We start from the raw sequence: 21,283 nt of genomic DNA, 5'->3' as shown, positions 1-21,283 counted from the left end.
ATCATTAATTGTAAAACCAAGTATCTTACTCCTCTCAAATGGAAAAACAAAATTATCAAAATAAATCTTTTAAAATTTAACAGTTTTATATAATGAAAAAAGTTTAACATATTAATTTAAGAATTTTTTATTTTTAGTTGTTTTCTATGTCATATGAGGACAAATAACAAATTCTTACTATAAAATTCACATCATTCCATGAATTTAAACAACTGCGCGTAGCTAATATATTATATATCATTAAGACACTATATGTGTAGATATTTATTTTTAAAATTAAAACATAAAAAATGCATAATACACAATATCTATCATATAAATCTGTAAATTATACAATAGCTTATACATTTAGTTAAGAGTTGCTTAGGTTCCAATATCATATACATGTTACGTTATGTTTTTGTACATATATGTAATTAATTAACTAATATATTTCACAGAAAAATAATATGTACAATAACAAAATGGTAAAAAATAAAAGCATATATTTTTTAATTTAATTTTTATTCAATAATTACACAATTTTAAAACATTAACAAAAAGAGATAAAACTGATTTTAATCATTCATTGGTAAATAAAAATATATATATTAAACATACACAAATATATACCAATACATTAAACTAAAATATATTTAGCATAACATATCAAACTAATTAAATGTTGGTGGTACAGTTTTAAAATGGGGAATTGATTTTGTACAAAAGGCTCTTACTATTTCCATTTAGCTTTACATATTAATCAACAGTTCAATTAGGTTATCATTGGAAAATGTAAATAATATTCAAAGGATCTATTTTGTGTTAATAAAAACTTAGTGTATAAACACCAATCAAGACCATAACTGTCTCCTCAAAAAATCAACATAGCTCAATATAGTTAAATCATTAATATTGTAAGACAATTTGATTTTTGAAAACCTATTAGAAAAATAACTCTTTACTTTTGGTTTTTAACTGCTGATAATCACCAATGAGCAATTTTATTTCATTATTTCATTATGTTTTCAAAATCTTATTCATTTATTGAAACAAATTTTTATTCCCATTCTGTAGTACCAGGTGGTTTTGGTGTGAGGTCATATAATACTCGAGATATACCAGGTATGTTTTGAGCAGCAGCCATCATTTTATGCACAAGCTAAAAATAATTAAATTTTTTAAATAAAAATTATATTTTGAATAGGTACTAAAATATAATTTTTTATCTACTAACTGCAGCGGATATATGTTTCCCAGGTAGCGCAGGAATGCCGGTCATAAAATCTTCTGTAATAAATGGTCTAATGACAACTGAACGTTGACATGATGGATGACGATAAGCGATATCTCGATCAAAGTGTAACGGTACAAGTACTACTGGCATCTGACTTACTTTGCGCATACTAATTGGACACTCTGTTAAAACCTAAAACCCAGAGATATCGTAATAATAAAAAATATTTGACTTAATTTAAATTCTTACTTTATTAACAACATGATCAGCTTCTTTCAGCAAATCTATCACTTGAACATTCAGATATGTGTGTGTTATATCCAATACTTGGTAAACCACAGGTGGACCAGCAATGTAACATACCCTATTGACATTGTGACATACTCTAGGGATTATTCTGGCCAAATATGAAAGATCTTCCCACACGGGTTCAGGGTCTGTACAAGAAATGCCTACCACATAACTGTAAGAACGTTTATCACCCTACAACAAAATTAATTATTTATTTTTAAGGTATAAAAATGTATATAGGCATATAAATACATACTTGAACTCCTACACTTTTAATTGGTAATAGCGTGGCAGACATTTTTTGTTTGGATGAGATTTCTCGCAACAACTTTCGTTCATTTTCAGAAGTTGCATTTTCTATTCTATTTAAAAGTGCATGGCTCTATAAGTAAATAGAAGATTATTATCATTAATATTTAACATTGAAAAAAATGTAGAAGTTAGCATTATAAACAACAAAGATACAATTTTATATCCTGATCAAATAAAATGTTTGTTTTATGGTTTTTAAATTTTGATGTTTTAGTTTACTGTAACTTATGGAAGTAGACAAATTAAGAACAATGGTGCAACCAGAAATATTTGTTCAGACTTACTTTTGAAATTAGTCATTGGAGTTTCAATTTATTACACGTATTCACACAGTACTGTATGTTAATGTTTTATCGTAGTATTAAGAATGTTTTGTTTGTAAAGTATATGAATAATAATTTTTTATTTGGTAATTCTAAGTTTATCCAACCTAATTTAAAATGGCAGAACTAAGTAAACAATTTATATATTTAGTCAAAGTGTAATAAGTAGTAACTCACTATGTTCAGAAGCCAAACTTGTACCTATAAACCAAATTTTCATTACACTATCTTCATAATCATCAAAAAATATACATATTTATAAAAAAATTGGATTTATGCCTTGTTTTCATTTATGTAGTTTTGGGGATATGAGCATAATAGAAAACTGGTGAAATTCAAATATGGCTATAACTTCAAACTAAGTCCAAGTGACAAATCTTATTGCACCATTGTTCTTAACTTGCTGAATTACATGAGTTGAATAGAAAAAATTTAATTGACATGACATTTTTTTTAAATAAAAATTACTATTAAGTTAAATTAACTATTCTTGTATCAATTCAGACATACATACACACATACACACACAAATATAACATACCTTTAAAACCATATCATTGTATTCAACAACAATTTTAACAACAACTTGTGTTTCAGAAAAGTCTTTATCAATAAAAGGTTCTTCTCCACATAATATTCTTATGGCAAGACCCGGTCCAGGGAATGGATGTCTATATACAATACTTTCGCTCAATCCTAAATCCATTCCTAACCTTCTAACCTGAAAAAAAAAATGTATTAACTTGAAATTACACTAAATAAAACATAATATGAACTTACCTCGTCTTTATGAAAATCTTGTAAAGGTTCAATGACACGTCCTTTATCTCGTAATTCACGTATTAACTTGCTATCATTATGATGTGTTTTTATGGTATCTGCATTACTACTAGCTAACCTTGAAGCAGACTCAATTAAGTCTGGTCTTAAAGTTCCTTGAGCCAAGAATACATCTTCAGATGACAAATTTAATGTTTTAAGGAACTTATCAGCAGTCTAAACATGAATAAAAATTAATTTTAATTTTGAATCATCATATAATTATATAAATAAATGAATTATTACCTTGACAAAAACATCACCAATTATTTTTCTTTTTTCTTCTGGATTACTAGTTTGACACAAGGGAGGAGAAATTCTAGTACGATTGGATACATGCAAATCAGGCAGTATAGTTGTACCATATTTAAAATCAAATGTGGCATTTACAGCTGAAAAACAAATTTTATATGAAGTTACAGTAAAGAGAAAAATCTAATTGTATACATACCTTTAACATCTAACCCTAGAGCGTTTAAAGACTTCATTACTTGTTCACTTTCACCCAAACGCATAAAACCATTATCTATGTGCACAGCAATCACTTGTTCTCGATCTAATGCACGGTGTAAAAGTGCAGCACATACTGTGGAATCAACACCACCACTTAATAGGACCAAAACTTTACTCTGGCCAACTTGATGTCTTATGTATTTAATACATTCCTGTTCACGACTTTTGACTGTATAGCTTCCTGCTAATCCAACCACATCATAAAGGAAGGCCTTAAGCATTTGAGTTCCTTGTTCTGTTAAATTTACCTGATATATGTATTTTTTAAACAAAACAAAAATTTAATTAATTTAATTTTTATAAGTAAAGGACATACAACTGTAACTAACCTCAGGATGAAATTGAAGACCATACATTTTTTTTGTATCATTGCCAATAGCAGCAACCATATTATTGGATGTAGCTATCACTTTAAAGGTATCTGCAACTTTGACAACATGATCCCCGTGTGTAAGTAGAACGCTTTGAGTCTTACTCAATGATCTACAAGATTAAAAGAAATCAAAACTTGAACTATACTGTTTTCATTATGAACTTACTTAAATAATAAACATTGACAATCAACATCAATATTATAAATACCATCTTCACGACCAATAGTTGCAGCAACTTGGCCACCAAATTCTTTATTTAGCATTTGCATACCATAACAAATCCCTAAATTAAAAATTAAACATTAATTTTATTATAAAATATTTTTTTTTTAAATACAATCTTACCTAAAATTGGTAATCCTATTCTAAATATGTCTGAATCATATATTGGTGCGTCCATAGCATTAACTGAATTCGGACCTCCAGAAATTATAATTGCTCTAAAATTAAAATGCTTAATATTTTTGAGAGTTATGAACTAAAAAATAGGAAACTTACCGGTATCCTTTTTCTTTTAGAGCTATTGCTGAAGTATGTAATGGCAACATATCACTTTCAACATTTAATTCTCTAACTTTGCGATCAATTACCTTGCCATATTGAGCACCTGCATCCAAAATGGCAATTTTTTCAGTTGCTACATTGTTTTCAACTGATATATCCATTGGATCCATTATACTGTTTCCGTTTTCTTGACTGTTAAATAAAAATACAATTAATTACATTTTTAAAAAAACAGGAACAAGTAGGTAATTATAAATGTATAAGTAAGAAATGAATACAAAAAATAATTGAATAGACAATTTTAGAATAAACCTGTAGGCTGTAAGTACCTGTAATATACAGAGCGATTATTTTTAAGCAATTACCTAGTGTTTCTTAATGTATTATATAAAAAAAAACATACAATTCTTTTTAAATGTACTGCACAAATTATAAGGTAATTACAGTGTACTAATTAAAAATCAAAATGTGTTGCACATGTAAGTTTTATCAGTTTTAAACTGGTAGGTAGATTATTATTGTGAAACAAGTCAATAATAATCATTTTTTTAAAATAATTATTAAGATATAAAATAAATAACATAAAAAATCAATTCGTACATTGAAAAAAATTTAATGATTAGTTATTATAAATAATCATACATGTAGAGAAAACAACGCAACACAAAGCAAATAAAATGTATGTTTTAGAATACAGTACAAACAAACATTACTAGATATAGGCATGTTATACCACATAGGAAGTGTTCTTAAAAAGCATACAAGCCCAAAACCAAAAGTATACCTACTGTACCTAATGATTTTGTAAAATTGTAATTAAGAATTTAGGTTATTTACAACTTACTATCTTAACTGAAGTGACGGACTGGAAGGTTTGTACCGTTTAATCGGGTTCTCATCGATTTTTGTGGCCATGTACCAGATTGCGGATTCATGCGTTTATTTCAATAACATTAATTGAACGACCGGTCAGGGTAAGAGCGACAAACTTTTATTTTTATTCAATCTGCAGGAGGATGGTATAATATCAAGCTCAAGAATATATCAAACGTAGAGAATAACTAACTGATTAAATTTAATAATAGACTATAATTCTATTAAACATACATAACTAAATTTAAATATGATACTATATAATTGATTCATTTCAATTTCATAATCAATATCCTATATAAACCTTTATAAATTTAAATTTTTATAAAATTGTTCATACAAAAAAGGTCAATTGTTATAATTAATTTCAAGATAAATTTCTGATTGATAAGACTCAACTAAATTTGCATATCATCTATCAGTTTAAATATATATTAATGTATTAGTCATGTGATATAGGTGTGTAACATATTTACTACAAACTATTTAAAAATACACTTTTACAAATTATCAAGGAATCAGACAAAATATAGGTTCACTTTAACATTACAAACCTAGAAAACCATTAATTAAAAGGGACTTGTATACTTCATATTTTATAATCTGATTGAAACAACTAGAATGCTAATTCACATTAAACCAATAAAGAGAATATACTATATTAGTTTGAAGAATATTAAATTGTCAATTATTTTAATCAAACAAACTTAAAACTAATTTTTTTTTAATTATTAAAAATGAAACATACTCAACATGTCAAGTGATAATATTTAAAGGCTAGTTTTCATTGAGTACCTATTCATTATTTTACTATACAATATTCTATGCAATATTTGGTTTATAAAATGTATTTGAAGTCTAAAAGATAGAAGATAAAAAATTAATCTAGAATATATGAGTCTGTAATATTTATATTTGATTTAAATACTAGTTAAAAAATCAATATAGATGATTTACAAAAAAATTAGTTAGTTAGACAAAATTTAATTTAATTTAATTGTATTATAATAGCTTACTGTAATTAAACCATATAAAAAAAATAGTACTTAGGTAGGAATTATAATATAAGAATTCAATTTGTATAGATTCTTGATAAAATCTGTTAGTTCACTACATTAAATTAATATCTCTGACATCTTGCTAAGAAATGATGAATATATACTTTTAAAATTCTTATATAAGATCTTCAAATTATAAATTGTTTAGCTGATTTCCTAATCTTAAAATTAGTATACATGTAGATAGTTAACTTTACTATTTTTGGTAAGTGTTAATTAAATTTTTAATTTATCCTGAATTTTTAGAATGCATACACTTTCTACAAACTAATAAAAAAGTTTAAATAGATACACTAATACAATTGTAAATTGAATAATTTTAAAAAACAATTAAAAATTTAGTTTTTACATTGAACTTTAAGTACGTAATAAATTTAAAATCAAAATAAGGAAATAATATCTATATACATTTAGGATAAAATAATATAGATTATAAAAGAGGATACCTTAATTTTTTACAAGTTCATGATAAACTAACTACCTACTAGGATAAATTATAAGTTATGTTGTACAATAAAATAACTGTACAGTGTACGCTAACTATGAAAATATAGGTAGATCATTATACAAGTAATATATTTACCAATTAATGAGTGTCGATGCAAAATTATGATTCAATTTTAACCAATGCATTTGATAGCAAGGGTTGAAATGAAATATTAATCATATGGAACACAAGTTAGTAGTAAGAAGTAGCACATAATATTATGATCACAGTCAAATTATGAATTAACATGTAACATGCAAAATACAGGGATATGATAAAAACAAAGCAAACAAAATCAACTAACAGATTAGTGGTTCTAGGCAGGGAGGATAAAACGAGCAAGAACATTTTGTTTGATCGAAAGGCACACGCCACCGACTGGGAGTTTGAGAGATCAGTTGAGGGGAGCGAGACAAAAACTTTTAAAGGAATAACATAAATATAAAAAATATGGCACGTACGTATATTGCTTAGCCATTAAACCAACCATGGAACTTACTCTTTTCGGACGTCCCGGTGAAATTATAATTAGATATGGGTATATCGAATTTTAAAGTATTTTAAATATACATAAAATATATAATATTATGTTATATTATGATTTTTTCTATTTATACATAAGCATCCACACACTTAAATATGATGTATAATAAACTAAATTACATATACATATATGTATAATATACATACGTATATATATATGTACTAAACCGACAGAATAACGTGTTTTCAATAATTTTTACCGCCTGATAATGATTAATTCACGCCGAAGACATGGTCGAACGAGACTGCGGTGTGTGCGATATGAACTAAAAAAAAACCGTACGACGGCCAACGTAGCTAGTGGAATCGGTGGTCGAACGGACGGGCGGCGGTCTCGTTGCGGTCGACGAGCGTGCGTTACTTCACGGTGTCCGGTCGGTTCGGTCGGCGGACGCGCAAAATTTATCAAAACGCGTTAGCGGTGACAAACGGAGGAAAAACAACCGATCGCCGTACTATATTTTGAGCTCTCCTCTATCTTTCCTCTCGTAGTAGCAATGTTGCCAACCAAGCACGCCGGGTAGTCGTCGTCGGTTTTCTCCCCCGTCCCACCCATCGACCGATGGTACCAGAAATCTAATACGACGCGGCGTTTTGCGGCTTTTTTCCGACTCGTCGAAATCCGATACCAGCGTATTGTGGTGGGGCTTCGGTGAAGTCAGAAGTCGTACGATTTTAGTGAAATTTACACCGAACACCTTGAGGTTGAATCTGAAGGGTCATAGACACAAATACATAATCATTTTAATAAACAATAATTGTCTATAGGCCTATTCACCTAAATATAAGGTATTATTTAAGCCATAGTACGGCCGCACGGCACATCGCATACGCAGTAATCACGAATATTTTAATTCGTTGTAGTAATTGCTCATAAGTGCATAACTAGAACTACTGTACAAGTCAACTGTCAAAGTAGTAATAAGTAATAACACATTAGACAACATGAACTACGTATTTATGTATAACTACAAAAAGTATATTCAGTAAATTGTAATCAGCGGCGGCAAGTTTCCAGTTTCCCCCCGGTACCTAATCAGTGGGAAATCATTATTGGCAGCACTGGACCACAGTGTGAGTAAAATCTTGTTGTAAAATGGTCGATGGCAGAATACACTGTAGTGCTGTACCACCACAGAATACTTGTACCACTTTTTCTGTACCACTATTCAAGATACACCTACAGTATTACCCACGGATTACAAATTAAAGTATACATTATTAATTTATTATGTAATATTATTCGTGCCACGGACAACGATAAATTTAATGGACTGAAATGTGGGAGACAGCTTATCAGTGGCCACGAATGTATATGCAAGAGTCAAGTGCGGGGGATCGGCAATGGGCACCTAGAGCATACAACGCCATCTGTATAAAACGAGGGACCTTAGCTGATCATATACTATATATATAACCTAATCTACTACATAATGTATTCCATGACTAAATAAATAATTTATTATTATATTTATTTAGTCATGATGTATTCTATATTATGATCTTAAACATAGACCAAGTTACAAAATGTGAAGCCAAATAAAACCACCGTCAGCGCTGAAAACATTCCGTGCCCTGTGTGATGAACCTTTTATAGTCGGGTGAATGAAAAGTGGCCGCTGGCAATATGATAGGAACCTTTTTTTTTTGAATTTTTCGATAAGCCGTAAAGACATGTAATTGCATTATGATTAATAATTTAAAATGCGCGCGCTTTTTTCCATAATTTTGCGGTACAATGATAAAAATTCACCGCTAGGCGCGTGGGCATCAGCGGCCACTTTTCATTCACCCGACTATAGTCGTGGCCGTCTCGCGGCCCCGCCGACCAAGTCGTGTCGTCGTTACTAAACCAAGATAAGACAAATTAAAGACAAACTAAACAGATAGTGTATTACTCCATTACATCTTTGTCCGTTAGTATTGTGGAGTAGCCGCCACAGTATAAAACCCTTGGATGATAATAACCCTAGTCACGATGTAGATAATACATAAATTGGTTCTTATAATCCTTTATTATTTATGGCAATGCTCCGGCTTTGAGTATTATAAGATCTGTTCACGATGTAGGAAATACAGTGTATTTTTTATTTGTAGTCGCTCAGCGTCATCAAGGGAGGCATAATATGACGACATTTAGTTCAGTGAATTGTCCGTCAAGATCGCTAAGAATTAAGAAGATTGATTATATAATTCTGTGTAACGGTATACACATAAAAATTTTACGAACGAACACAGCTAACCTTCCTAAGCAATTTTTTGGATTTTTTTTGGAAGTGTTAATATTTTTATGCTCAACGTGTTGGTGAAATCAGAAATACCTATCTTACTTACTTTTTATATTATTGTTCATAAAAACACAAGGCACCTATAACTAAATTGTATGTAGTTTATTAACAATAACATAAACAGTAAGTAAGATAGGTATTTCTGATTTCACCAACACGTTGAGCATAACAATATTAACAGTTCCAAAAAATCGTCTGGTTAAAAAATTAAAAGACTAAAAATTTACATTCGTTCTTAAAATTAATGGGTATACATTTTGGGTATTCCGCTACACAGAATTATTTAAAGAAACGGCCTTTTTAGCGCTGCTGGCGGACAATTCCCGCATTAAATGCCGTCAAATTAAGACTCCAGAATTTCATAATCAAAGACCACGGACTAAGATATACATTATTATATATCTTAGTCCGTGTCAAAGACAGATATGTATTATCTACATCGTGATAAGGTCTGTGGAACAAATATTGTTTGGAACTAAACACGATGTAGATAAAACCTAAGGATTTTAAAGATTACCTACATAGTGGAACTAAAGGTAGCGACCCTGTTTACTCCATAGACATATATATATATTATATATCTATGGTTTACCTTTTTTCCTTATCAATGATAGTAGATCAAATATTTTTGTAACAAAAATAAAAAAACCCATGTTGGATTCAGTGATTGTGATTAAATTATTAGTACTTATTACTTATTTAAAAATTCAGTCCTTACTCCTTACTCCTCATCACATTCTTTCCACAATTTGTGATCCTTACCTACCTATTTATTAATACAATATATAAATTTGTCTGTGTCCTAACTTCCCAAGTCCTGGCTTATTTCACAGTAAATATCTGAATTATAACTTAAAGCGTGATAGTGTATTACTGTATTACAAAATATATTATATTTTAAATTTTAAATTTTTTATCATTAAGCATTAAAACTTGTATTTTGTCGCAGTAAACAGAACAAAACTAACACCTAAATGGCTGTCGAAGTAAAATTTTAAAATATAATACTAAATTGTACAGTAGTCTCAAAAATAAAGGAGGATAAAAATTAATTTGATATTTTCTTTTTTGAATAAATACCTACCTCAAATTTGACTTAAATATTCAGAGCATTATGTGATTTAATATTTTCATAATTATTATTTTTGACTTCAGTTTTAAAGTCTTGCATACTTAGTCTTTGTTATTGTATTTCATTTTATATTTAATACATTGTGTAGTATATACTTACACATATACTTCAAAATATATTAATATTTAATATGTAGATTGTAGATGCCCATACAGTGGAATCCATTATGTGTTTTTGTTTTCAATATAATTGTGATTTAGCTTTTGTTAATATTTTAATTTTAAAGTGAATTATAATTCGTTTTAAAATTTAAGTATTAATAATTCCTTACAATATGCCCTAAATGATATAATATTCTTACCTTTAAATTTTTTCATTTAAGCAAGACTAATTTGTTAAATCTAATTATTATTATTATTATTATTATTATAACATGAGTGAGTATTATAAATTGTGCTTCACCTGTTGAATATGAAAATAATAATAGATTAATCAATACAAATTTGGTATGTTGTACAACATGTTTGGTGTAGTTTCAACTCAATACTTTTAAATAAACAAAATATTCTAACATTATTAATAATAAGAATACAGACATTCTTAACAATATAAATATAGTAGTTAAGAAAAATAAGCTTATAATATTAATTAGGAATAAAACAAAATTTGTTATGATAATGAAACATTAAATATTATTTTAATTTTAGAATAAAAAGTTGGCTATCAAAAGACAGTTTATGAGGTATATTCATCCATTGAAATCTATCACCAATGCTCTGGATCAAAAAGAATGTTGGATAGAACAGATGAAGTATTTGGTTCAAGATTTTAAAATGCTTCTCAATTTATCATTTAAAGAGTAAATCAAATTATAATTAGTATTGTATGGTAATATTTATTTAAGTTTATTATTAATATTATTTTCATGGTATAGATTTTGGTCTACAGTTGTTTTTAACAAACAAGCTACTATGGGATTATGTACATTTCTTCAAGAAGCTGCCTCGCCTCATTTGATGGACCAACTTCCACAGGATGATGATGTGTTGACCATTTATATTGAAATTGATCATTTTGCATATAAATTATTTAAACGGCTAACTACATCCTCTGAAAATGAAGTAATAATATTCAGTGTTCTTAAAAAATATATAATTATTTTTATTTTATATTATTAGGATAATTATATGTCACCTCATTATATGTGGAGCTTGTTATGTAATAACAATATTTTAAGTATTCCTATGTTATATGATGTATGTTCTATTTATGGCCAATCATATAAAAAAGAGTTAGAAATAATTTTCAAAGAATTGTTTACTTGTCAAAAATTATACGATGAAAATTTAAAACACTCTATTCAATTTACAATTAAAGTGAGTTACATAAAATAATTAAAATAAATAATTGTGTTAAACATTTTAAATAACAAAATTGTTAGTGTTTAAGTCAATTTCAAGATAAAATTGAAATAGACATTGAATATGGTAATCACATATCACAAAGTAATAAAACCTCTACCGACATTGAAGAAAGAAATCTTTGTATGATTGAAGATATTATTAATTTTTTACTAGACACATCATATAGTATTTCAAATTTTTTGGAAATTTATCCAATGGCTTCTAGTTTATTCTATCAAGAGGAATTGCATCTTAAGTATGTGTTACAAAAGTAAAACTTATTTATTTTTATTAATTTCTACATTTCATTTTTTCTGTTATGTTTTTTAGAATAGCTTCCTTCTATCATAGTATAAAACCATTAATTTATAAGAAAGTAATTGCTATGAATAAATTAGAAAAATTCCAGGAAAAGCTACACGCTTCAAGATTATTACTTGTGAAAAGTGTTAGACAGTGTTTAATTCATATACCTACTCAAATTACAAATAAGTAAATATATACAATGATAGTTTAATACACCTATCTTAAGTTAATTATATTTATTTTTTTGTAAAGATCAAAGAATACAGTAGAAGAATATTTAGACGCTGTCAGCGAGCTGTTATCATACAATGAATTTGTTAATGACTATACTACTGTGTATAATTTAACTAAAGAAATAAAGAAGTATCAAAAATCTAATAAAGAAATGTAAGATTTTTTAATGATCAAAACTTATTTGAAAACATTTTAATAAAAATAACACCATTTAGAGACTCAACAAGATATGATTATTTATTAAAATCATTAGAATTAATTAACAAACCATATACTGAACTTGAACAAAAAGAATTACAAGAAGAACAGTTGGAGGTATTCATTTTGTCAAGTTTCTTAATTATTTTATATAATCACAAAATGATAATTATGAATTTGTATTTTTAGCTACAAAACATTAGTACAAATATAGAGAATGCAAAATTGCAGTCTCTTATAAATAACGTAAAAGATTTATTGCCCCATTTAGGAGATGGATTCATCCAAGTAAGTTAATTTATACTTTTTTATTCTAAAATTTAATTATAATTTATGTTCCTTTGTATTTTAGAAATGTTTAGAATATTATGACATGGATTCTGAAAAAGTTATAAATATGATTTTGGAAGATTGTCTTCCATCAGAACTTACACAGTACGATTTAAATCTTCCTTTGATGTCAGAGTATGAGGATACTGCTTCTGGTTATGATCCTTCAATTAAAGAGTAAGCTGAATATGTTTTATTACTTCAAGAAATAAATTAATATACAATAAGATATTTTTTTCCTGTTTAACCGGCAACGGAGGAGACTCTGTTATAATATGATGTACATCAATATTTATCAAAATACAATAATTAAATTGTATCAATAGTATATTTTATTTTTATTTAGAAATAAGAAACTCAAAAAACTTAAGGCGGTCTTAGACGATAAATCTTTCCGAAATGAAATGCGGCCATTTTATGAAAAATATAATACCACTGAAATAACATGTGCTGAATTAGAATCATATTATAATGATGAATATGATGACACGTATGATGAAGTTGAGTATGTTATACCAGAACCAGCAGACGAAAATGAAAAGAGAAGACCAGATGTTGTACCAAGGGTTTTAATGGAGAAAAAAGCTGTAACTGAATTTGTAGAAGAAGAGTTTTCAGATGATGAACCACAGCAAGTATTGAATTTTCAACCATTCTGCGAAAATCCTGAAGAAGTTCGAGAACGACAAGCTAGGAGATATGCTGCAAAGCAATCTAATAGATCCAACCGAAGTAAGTATTTGATGGTAAAAACAAAAAAATTAACATTTGTTGAAAACATGTGTATTTATGTAAGGTAAACCACAAGCAACTTCTTCGTCAGCTACCTCGTCTGGATCAAATGTTGAGTTGGAACGGCAGAGGAAAAATGAGAACAAAGCATTCAGCGGTAATCATAACAGAAGAAATGCTGCAAGAAACAAACAACAGAGAGGAATGTTTTGATGCTTTCTATTTGTCTATTCTCTTATAAAATTACCAAAAAATAAAAGATGTTTACAAATAATAAATATTCTTATTTAAATAGTTTTAGATACTCAGTGGTGTGATGAATCTATTGATTCTGCAATTATGTTTTTTTGGTGTGTACAAAAAAAATTGTAAAAAAAAATGCTTTGACTTTCAACTTTGAGGGTGATTTCTGGCATCAAATTTATCTCCTAGTGATTTCCAAAAGCATTGAGAAGAGCAAAAATAAAATTAAAAATAAATTTTACAAGAAACCATTTTTCAATCAAAAAAAATTTTTTTTTTTGTAGTAACTCATAAACAGTTGATGTGTTAGAGATACTTTACATTTTTACCAAATGTCTATACAAACATACTGGTTAAAATTTCCAAAATATTTTGTCTATTGACTGGAATTTTCACTTATTTTTTTCTATAAATGTCGATAAAATGTCTTTTGCTAGGTATAAAATTGTCAAAATTCAATTCAAGATTCTATTAGCAGTTTAAAAACATTAAAGATTTATACGTACAATTTTTAGATTCCAAGCAAAGCAATAAATGTATTGATTTAACAATTATTTTTTTTTTTTTTGTGTCGGTCATCACAGTTTGGGACAGTAAAAATTCTTTTCTTCAACAGCAACTTTTCTGGGAGGAGAGTGAATCTAGTTGGTGCATTCGAAAGGTAAAAATTTTAAACACCTATAGTTTTCACGTAAAACCTGTTTTCCAAAAAATCGATTTTACTTTTAAGTGCAACTCTTAGAAAATATGACATTAATAAGAAAATATTTTGGGAAATTCTTTCTAGAATTTTTTTAATGAATGTTTGTGTTAGCATTTTCTATGCACCATACAATTTTCAAAATATTTTGGCTCGTTTTGAACTATTTATAGACATACACAATTTTTGATTATTATTTGTCTTTTTTAAACTAATGTCAATAAAAACTTCTTCACTGTCAAAAATATTGTAAATGTAATACATGGTTAATTGTAAGTTGTTAGTAGAAATTAAAAAGAAAGTTGGGCATAAATCCACAATATTTTTTTATGAGCGTTTGAATTTAGAATGTTGACAAAATACGTAAAAATCATAAAAACTAGCAAATTATTTTGATTAAAGAATTCATAAAAAAAAATTTTTTATATCTAAAATTTAAAAAATTAATACAATATTCCTTATAAGTTTATCTACCTTAATCGAAAAAAAAATTTCTACCGGAAAGTCGAATTAAATTTTTATGAGCGTTTGAAGTTGAAATTTCTACAACATTGGATATTCACTCGATTTATCTTGTAGTGATTTTCTTATTTTGTTATAATTCAAAAATGAATTTCTGTAGATACTTAAAATTTACACTATATTTTTATTTCATCAATTCGTATACATGATAAAATGTTTAAATTATTTTTACTAGTTTTAAGCTGTTGGTGGACATTTTCAATTTTCAATTTTTTTCCTATAAGCGTCAATAAAATTTTAATGGTTGGGTCAAAAAGGTACAGCGACCTTCTGGACACTTGATGTACAGCAAAGGGACATCCACTTACCCACTTATAACGTTCAAATGTTGACAAAATTCATCAGAATCACAAAAATTTACAAAATTATTTTATAATTAAAAAATTATAAAATGTTCAAATTGTATAGGTGAAGATATAAAATTCAAAGCAAGGTTTCTAAGTAGTTCACACTGTAACTGAAAAATAAAGAAATAGTGTTTTTTTTATATAACGATTAAGTTAAAATTAATAACTATAAATAATAATCTACTATACTTTCTGTAATAGTTTGCTGTAACACTACAACAACACAAAACAACTAATTTGTTGTTACAATATATAATATTATTGATTTAAAACTATACACTGGGAAATAATAATTTTTTACTTTTGAAAAACCTGAAATAAAAAAATTATATGTTATGGGGTACTAATATATTATATTACAAGTGCTTAAACGCCACAGTATCATAATAGTCTATGCCCATGAATTTTATTTAATAAATGCCAATTAAGTAGATAGGTAGTATTAGAGTAGTATTACAATAATGTTTTGTTAATAATCATTTTACAAATACTTCATCATTGGTAATCTAGGCCTAGAACCGTAATAGGTGTTACAATTTCAATTATATTATTGTTTCAATAAGCATGTATTGTCTGCCTTTGACTTAAGCAAACCATGGGCTATATACGATCAATAATATTGATAGTGCATGGACCACTTTACAAACATATAATATGGATTCACAATTTAACATTTAGGATAATCTTTTTTTTTGCATTTTCAAATTGAATTGTTACCAACTGTACGTAGAACAGCACTACTAGCTATCATGGTACTATTTGTACTAACCACTCAGGCCTCCCTAATACATTAAATTGTGTTTCCCCAATGAATTGCATTATTAATATTTGGCTATTCCAGGTATGACTGTATAATGTATAAATATTAAATGAGCATGCCCATACTTCAGAGTCAGCATTTGCCACTGATATTATGTTTTATTATTTTATTGATCTCCAACCTCTAAAAATGTAATAATTTTTTTATACAACTTCTATTGGAATGATAAAACATAATTTATTGAATTTTTTTTTATTAAATGTAAATATATAATTTCATAGCAAATAAAATGTATTAGACCAAATTAACTTTTAATTACAATTGATTTTAATGTAAGACTGTAAGAGAAAAAAATACATTTTTAATAGCAACAAATTAATATTACTCAATGAGTTTCTTAGCTTTAAAATATCTCCTTAAGTACAAGATCTGCCATACACTCAATCCGAATAAGCAAATAATACTAAACATACTAAACCAATGAACTCTTCTGCTGGTTGATTCATTTGTATTACGCATTTCTTCGGCACGATGCTTCATATCAGAAAAATCTTGAACAATAGATGATGATAAATCTTCCAACATTTTCAGATCCAATTCCAAAGGTTTCAATTTAGCCACCTCTCCAATTCCTTCATATGTTTTTGCCTCGACACCAGTTTTAATGTTTAATGCAACCTCCTGCAAAGTTCCTCGTTGATACCCAGGTACACGAGAGGTAAAGCAAATTTCAAACATATCATAATTTTCAGTACTAAACGTAAACTTTCCTTTAGTAATGTCTTGTTTATTAGCTAAGATGTGTCCTTTAGAATCCCTCACAATATAATCCATAAATTGACCATCAATTGGTGCAATTTCATAATCACCCTTTACTAATACATTTTGTCTGAGTTCTTCACGTAAACATTTTTGAGTGTTCGGATGCATAAGCCAACGTATTGGTGTTACAAATGGCAATGATAACATAAGGATTAAACTCAATTTAACATCCATATTTCTTGATGAATAGCACCTTTTGATTATCTAATTGAACTCTGTAATAACCAAAACAATAAATTATAAACTTAATAGTTAAGCTTACAAGGCGAGTTGATAATATACTTGAACAGATTCATAACAGATATAAATATATAACCTATATGGCTATGTATAAACTATAAATCTGAACTGCATTTGGTATATATGCAGTCAGTGGCTAGGCCAGGATTCTGGGTTTGTGATGGGGAATTTATTTTCACAACCAAAATCCTTGTGACACAAGGATCTTCATAAGTTCATACAATATTCAATTTGAAATTATTTGGAATACGTGAGCACAATTCTTTTTTTTTTTTGAGTGTATACCTTAAATCTTAAACCTAATAAACATGGGTCAATTGTGGGGAAAATATGATGCAACATTTGTATTCAGTTTAAATAAAAATATTATATTTGATTTTTAAAGCCAAAACAAGAAAATAACAAAATAATAGTTAAAATCTAACCTATATAATATTATAGGTGAGTATACTGAATTAAATTAACATACATAGGTACAATTTGTATTAAAATATTAAAACGAAAGTTTTAATAAACTTTATTTACACAGATATTAGGGATAACAGGCCACAGGCATATTTAAGGAGATGAACTGTAAATAATGATTAAAAATGCATGATGCTTTAAAACATAAAGGGTGTCAAGTGTCAAAGGATGGTCGAACCAAGTCATAAGTTCTTGAACAGTTGAATGATGTATAACGTATAACATAATTCAAAATAAATTTTACCTTTAAATTCGTTATCTGTTAAAAATGATTTGTTCTTCGATTGTATTTGTTGTGCTCGGCTATTGTATTTTCGTGTGGATGGTGGTGATCATTTTTTCGTGTATTTAAAATAAGACTTTCATTTCAGACGTAACGTGAAATCAACAACTACATTAAATTTGGTTAACTGATATACCTATTATTTTAATTCATATTTTAAAAAGAATTCATGTCATTTGCGAGTCGTATAAAAATGTGTAGCCAGCAGCTATGTAGGTATAACTTAAATCATGGTCGTGAATCGTACACAATTATATTAGGTTACACCTTACGGGCTACGGCTTACACATAGGTAGTAGTTACACATAAGCAATGAGCATAATATTACAGTGTTATCACAAAAATGTTTTGATGATGTTTACAGTTTCATATAAACGCGTAACAGTATTGTAGACCTGATAATATCCATCGATTTCGATTCTGTGGTTGTATCAAAGATAACAGCGATTAGTGATTAGCACGGACTATATCTTAGTCCATGGTGATTAGTGATTATATTGTAAAAGTTATTGTATTTNTTTTTTTTTCTGTTTGGCGATTTAATTGTTTCAATAACATTTCTCTTTGAGCGGTGGGAAGACTCTCCTAAAAGTGTAATAATATTTAACATACAAGAAGATATCTCATCTTTTCTGTAAGGCAATAAATAATAAATAAAAACACTTGGATTGTTTGTTAATTTTTCTTTATTGTATTTTAATTATGCACATTTATATATTTATACATTAATTATATTTTACGTTATTCAAAAACATTTGTACATGGTTTCCAGTCGTAATACAATGAATAATATAATATAGTACAAATATGAAACGTGTCAAAAATCTTTAATTTCTTAATACAATATCAATAAAAAATATCCACTATGTTTCTACTTTTTAAAAAAAGTAAGGGGGGTAATCAGTGGCGTAGCATGAAACTTTGTGGTCCTGGGGCCAATAAAAGTTGGAGGCCCTCTTTAATGTAAAAATTAAACAGTGATTCTATTAGGTGAGTCCTGTGGCCCCCCAACTTAGACTTAACTTTGGGGCCCCGACCTTAATACGCCACTGGGGGTAATTATATACAGGGTTATTTTTAAAAAATAAATAAATAAAAAGAGTTGATATTTTTAAGTTAATGTAGTGGCGTGATTGAATGAGTTAGTTCAAAGTTAAGATAATTAAAACAGCAAACTAGTAAGTTAAATTAACTTAAATTTTAACTTATTAACTTGTTAATGCTCAGTCTTGTAAATATATACAATATAAGATATAGTTTATATTTTTGTAAAACCATTTTTAAGGATTATTAATCTGAATTTGAATTTAACCCTGTATATTTATATGGTTTCTGATTTATTCTTTTGGTACAAACCTTAAGATGAGAAAAACAGTTTTCTGAAATTTTGTTCTCTTCTTTGAGATGATCGATCAATTGACATAAATTTTTCACTTTCTTGGTCAACCACGTATTCTTATTTTGCAACAATTTTGTTTTAGATTTGTATTTGGATACATTTTGTTGTGATATATCCCAATATCGTTTGCGTTTTCTCGGAGTATTCAAGTCATCAGCTTTAAAATCACCAAATACCCATTTTCTTTCCCTGTAGACACATTATTAATAGTATTAATTTAAATAATAACAATAACTAAACTAATAAAAAGTGCTATAACTAAATAAATAATAATTTAATTACATAGGCTTATTGGAGGTATTCCTCATTCTTTTTGGAGTTACTGGTACTTGAATATCCAATATGGAAGTTTCCATGACATCAGCTTTGGATGGTTCAGATATATTGGAATTATTACTCATCTTTATTGGTGTAGTTACACCTATGGAAGTTTCCATAACATCAACAATAGATGGGCTAGTAATATCTGAATCACCATCAAGCAACGGGGATACTGCATCTTTACAAAATGAATATGTTGGTGTAACTTCAACAATATCAAAACTATCATTCATCTTTGATGGTGTTACTTCCATACCATCAACAGTAATAGGTGTAGTTACACCTATGGAAGTTTCCATAACATCAACAATAGATGGGCTAGTAATATCCGAATCACCATCAAGTTCACCTAAGATAATTATATAAAGTAAAAAGATTTAATAATATAATACATTCATAAGTATATAGCTAACATAATAGAATATTAACCCCTACGTTTTGTATTGTAATTTATTTACTTATGTACAATGTACTATTGTCATAATTTCTAAAATATAATAAAATAATAACTTACCATCATTGAAAACATATACACATTCATCAACGTCGAATAATGAGGGCACTGCATCTTTACGCAGTGAAAAGGATGTAGATCTAGTGGTTTTAAAAAAATCAATTTCAGTAAAATGTTTACTACACACTAAACTGAATTTGCTAATTTTAAAATTAGGATAATATGCCTTAATACGGTCTATCCATAAATGCCGAAGTTCTTCTGATGCTGGAAACCTATAATTAATAGCAAAATCATTATTAAAAATACTACATATGTAATATATTGTATATTGTATATTTACTTGTGTAGTTTAACATTGTGTTGTTTTGATGCAACACTTTTACATAGTGGAATTGAGCACATCAAAACCATTTTGATGAAGTATGTATAACAACAAAAAACGTTCAAAAATGGCAATAACAATAAAACAACACGGTTCTAGTTAGAATTCAAAATGTAGTTTATTTTACTCTTAAAAAACACGTGAGCAGTAGGCGCTTGACAAAGTAAACAAACAATTTTTTTAATCTTTTTAACTTTTTTATCATTCACTTTTTTACTTATCAGTTAATAGGTCTATGATAATACTTATCAATATTATAAAAAGTCTTGGAATAATCAAATAAATATTAATTTTTTCTTCCGAGATACTGGTTTTTGCTTATCAGATGTTGTCTGATTTTTTTGAGCTCAAGGCGCAGTCCATTTAGTTAATAGGTCTATGGTTGTATCAAAGATAACAGCGATTAGTGATTAGCACGGACTATATCTTAGTCCATGGTGATTAGTGATTATATTGTAAAAGTTAT

At 27.8% G+C, this 21,283-nt stretch overlaps 4 protein-coding genes across 4 annotated transcripts; 1 reads left to right on the top strand and 3 right to left on the bottom strand.

Moving 5' to 3' along the window:
• Positions 1 to 670: 670 nt before the first annotated feature.
• On the bottom strand, positions 671 to 7,763 carry LOC111040646 (GMP synthase [glutamine-hydrolyzing]). The gene is made up of 14 exons (XM_022324620.1): positions 7,514 to 7,763; positions 5,197 to 5,358; positions 4,347 to 4,544; positions 4,194 to 4,288; positions 4,014 to 4,131; positions 3,804 to 3,957; positions 3,413 to 3,722; positions 3,208 to 3,353; positions 2,923 to 3,138; positions 2,684 to 2,863; positions 1,764 to 1,889; positions 1,466 to 1,699; positions 1,217 to 1,408; positions 671 to 1,141 (listed from the first exon to the last, which is right to left on the bottom strand). The coding sequence occupies exons 2-14, from the start codon at positions 5,265 to 5,267 to the stop codon at positions 1,040 to 1,042; spliced, it is 2,142 nt and encodes a 713-aa protein (XP_022180312.1). The 5' UTR covers positions 5,268 to 5,358; positions 7,514 to 7,763; the 3' UTR covers positions 671 to 1,039.
• Positions 7,764 to 10,233: 2,470 nt separating this feature from the next.
• Positions 10,234 to 14,173, top strand: LOC111040680 (activating signal cointegrator 1 complex subunit 2-like). The gene is made up of 12 exons (XM_022324677.1): positions 10,234 to 10,587; positions 11,381 to 11,532; positions 11,608 to 11,794; positions 11,852 to 12,049; positions 12,115 to 12,332; positions 12,407 to 12,568; positions 12,635 to 12,769; positions 12,832 to 12,931; positions 13,004 to 13,102; positions 13,167 to 13,321; positions 13,491 to 13,876; positions 13,941 to 14,173. The coding sequence occupies exons 1-12, from the start codon at positions 10,576 to 10,578 to the stop codon at positions 14,087 to 14,089; spliced, it is 1,953 nt and encodes a 650-aa protein (XP_022180369.1). The 5' UTR covers positions 10,234 to 10,575; the 3' UTR covers positions 14,090 to 14,173.
• Positions 14,174 to 16,752: 2,579 nt separating this feature from the next.
• LOC111040681 (transmembrane emp24 domain-containing protein bai-like) lies at positions 16,753 to 18,590 on the bottom strand. Its single transcript, XM_022324678.1, has 2 exons — positions 18,220 to 18,590; positions 16,753 to 17,485 (listed from the first exon to the last, which is right to left on the bottom strand). The coding sequence occupies exon 2, from the start codon at positions 17,442 to 17,444 to the stop codon at positions 16,830 to 16,832; it is 615 nt and encodes a 204-aa protein (XP_022180370.1). The 5' UTR covers positions 17,445 to 17,485; positions 18,220 to 18,590; the 3' UTR covers positions 16,753 to 16,829.
• A 925-nt stretch (positions 18,591 to 19,515) lies between these two features.
• On the bottom strand, positions 19,516 to 21,015 carry LOC111040644. Its single transcript, XM_022324618.1, has 4 exons — positions 20,776 to 21,015; positions 20,493 to 20,707; positions 19,940 to 20,327; positions 19,516 to 19,846 (listed from the first exon to the last, which is right to left on the bottom strand). Exons 1-4 carry the CDS (start codon positions 20,844 to 20,846, stop codon positions 19,549 to 19,551), a joined length of 972 nt encoding a protein of 323 aa, XP_022180310.1. The 5' UTR covers positions 20,847 to 21,015; the 3' UTR covers positions 19,516 to 19,548.
• Between the last annotated feature and the right edge of the window lie 268 nt (positions 21,016 to 21,283).

The sequence above is a fragment of the Myzus persicae genome, unplaced genomic scaffold, assembly GCF_001856785.1.
Source record: "Myzus persicae strain clone G006 unplaced genomic scaffold, MPER_G0061.0, whole genome shotgun sequence".
Classification (NCBI taxonomy): domain Eukaryota; kingdom Metazoa; phylum Arthropoda; class Insecta; order Hemiptera; family Aphididae; genus Myzus; species Myzus persicae.
This window is presented reverse-complemented; position numbering and strand designations above follow the sequence as displayed.

What these genes read in the sequence shown, in the direction of transcription:
- LOC111040680 (XM_022324677.1), top strand. An exon ending in CAAGAGGAATTGCATCTTAA is followed by an intron (nt 12,333 to 12,406) that starts GTATGTGTTACA and finishes TATGTTTTTTAG; the next exon opens with AATAGCTTCCTTCTATCATA. An exon ending in TAGGAGATGGATTCATCCAA is followed by an intron (nt 13,103 to 13,166) that starts GTAAGTTAATTT and finishes TTTGTATTTTAG; the next exon opens with AAATGTTTAGAATATTATGA.
- LOC111040644 (XM_022324618.1), bottom strand. Translation starts at nt 20,846, where the DNA reads ATGGTTTTGATGTGCTCAATTCCACTATGTAAAAGTGTTGCATCAAAA. An exon ending in TGTATATGTTTTCAATGATG is followed by an intron (nt 20,328 to 20,492) that starts GTAAGTTATTAT and finishes TAATTATCTTAG; the next exon opens with GTGAACTTGATGGTGATTCG. An exon ending in AATACCTCCAATAAGCCTAT is followed by an intron (nt 19,847 to 19,939) that starts GTAATTAAATTA and finishes ATGTGTCTACAG; the next exon opens with GGAAAGAAAATGGGTATTTG.
- LOC111040646 (XM_022324620.1), bottom strand. Translation starts at nt 5,267, where the DNA reads ATGGCCACAAAAATCGATGAGAACCCGATTAAACGGTACAAACCTTCC. An exon ending in AATAGGATTACCAATTTTAG is followed by an intron (nt 4,132 to 4,193) that starts GTAAGATTGTAT and finishes TTTTTAATTTAG; the next exon opens with GGATTTGTTATGGTATGCAA. An exon ending in GGAAACATATATCCGCTGCA is followed by an intron (nt 1,142 to 1,216) that starts GTTAGTAGATAA and finishes AATTATTTTTAG; the next exon opens with CTTGTGCATAAAATGATGGC.
- LOC111040681 (XM_022324678.1), bottom strand. Translation starts at nt 17,444, where the DNA reads ATGGATGTTAAATTGAGTTTAATCCTTATGTTATCATTGCCATTTGTA.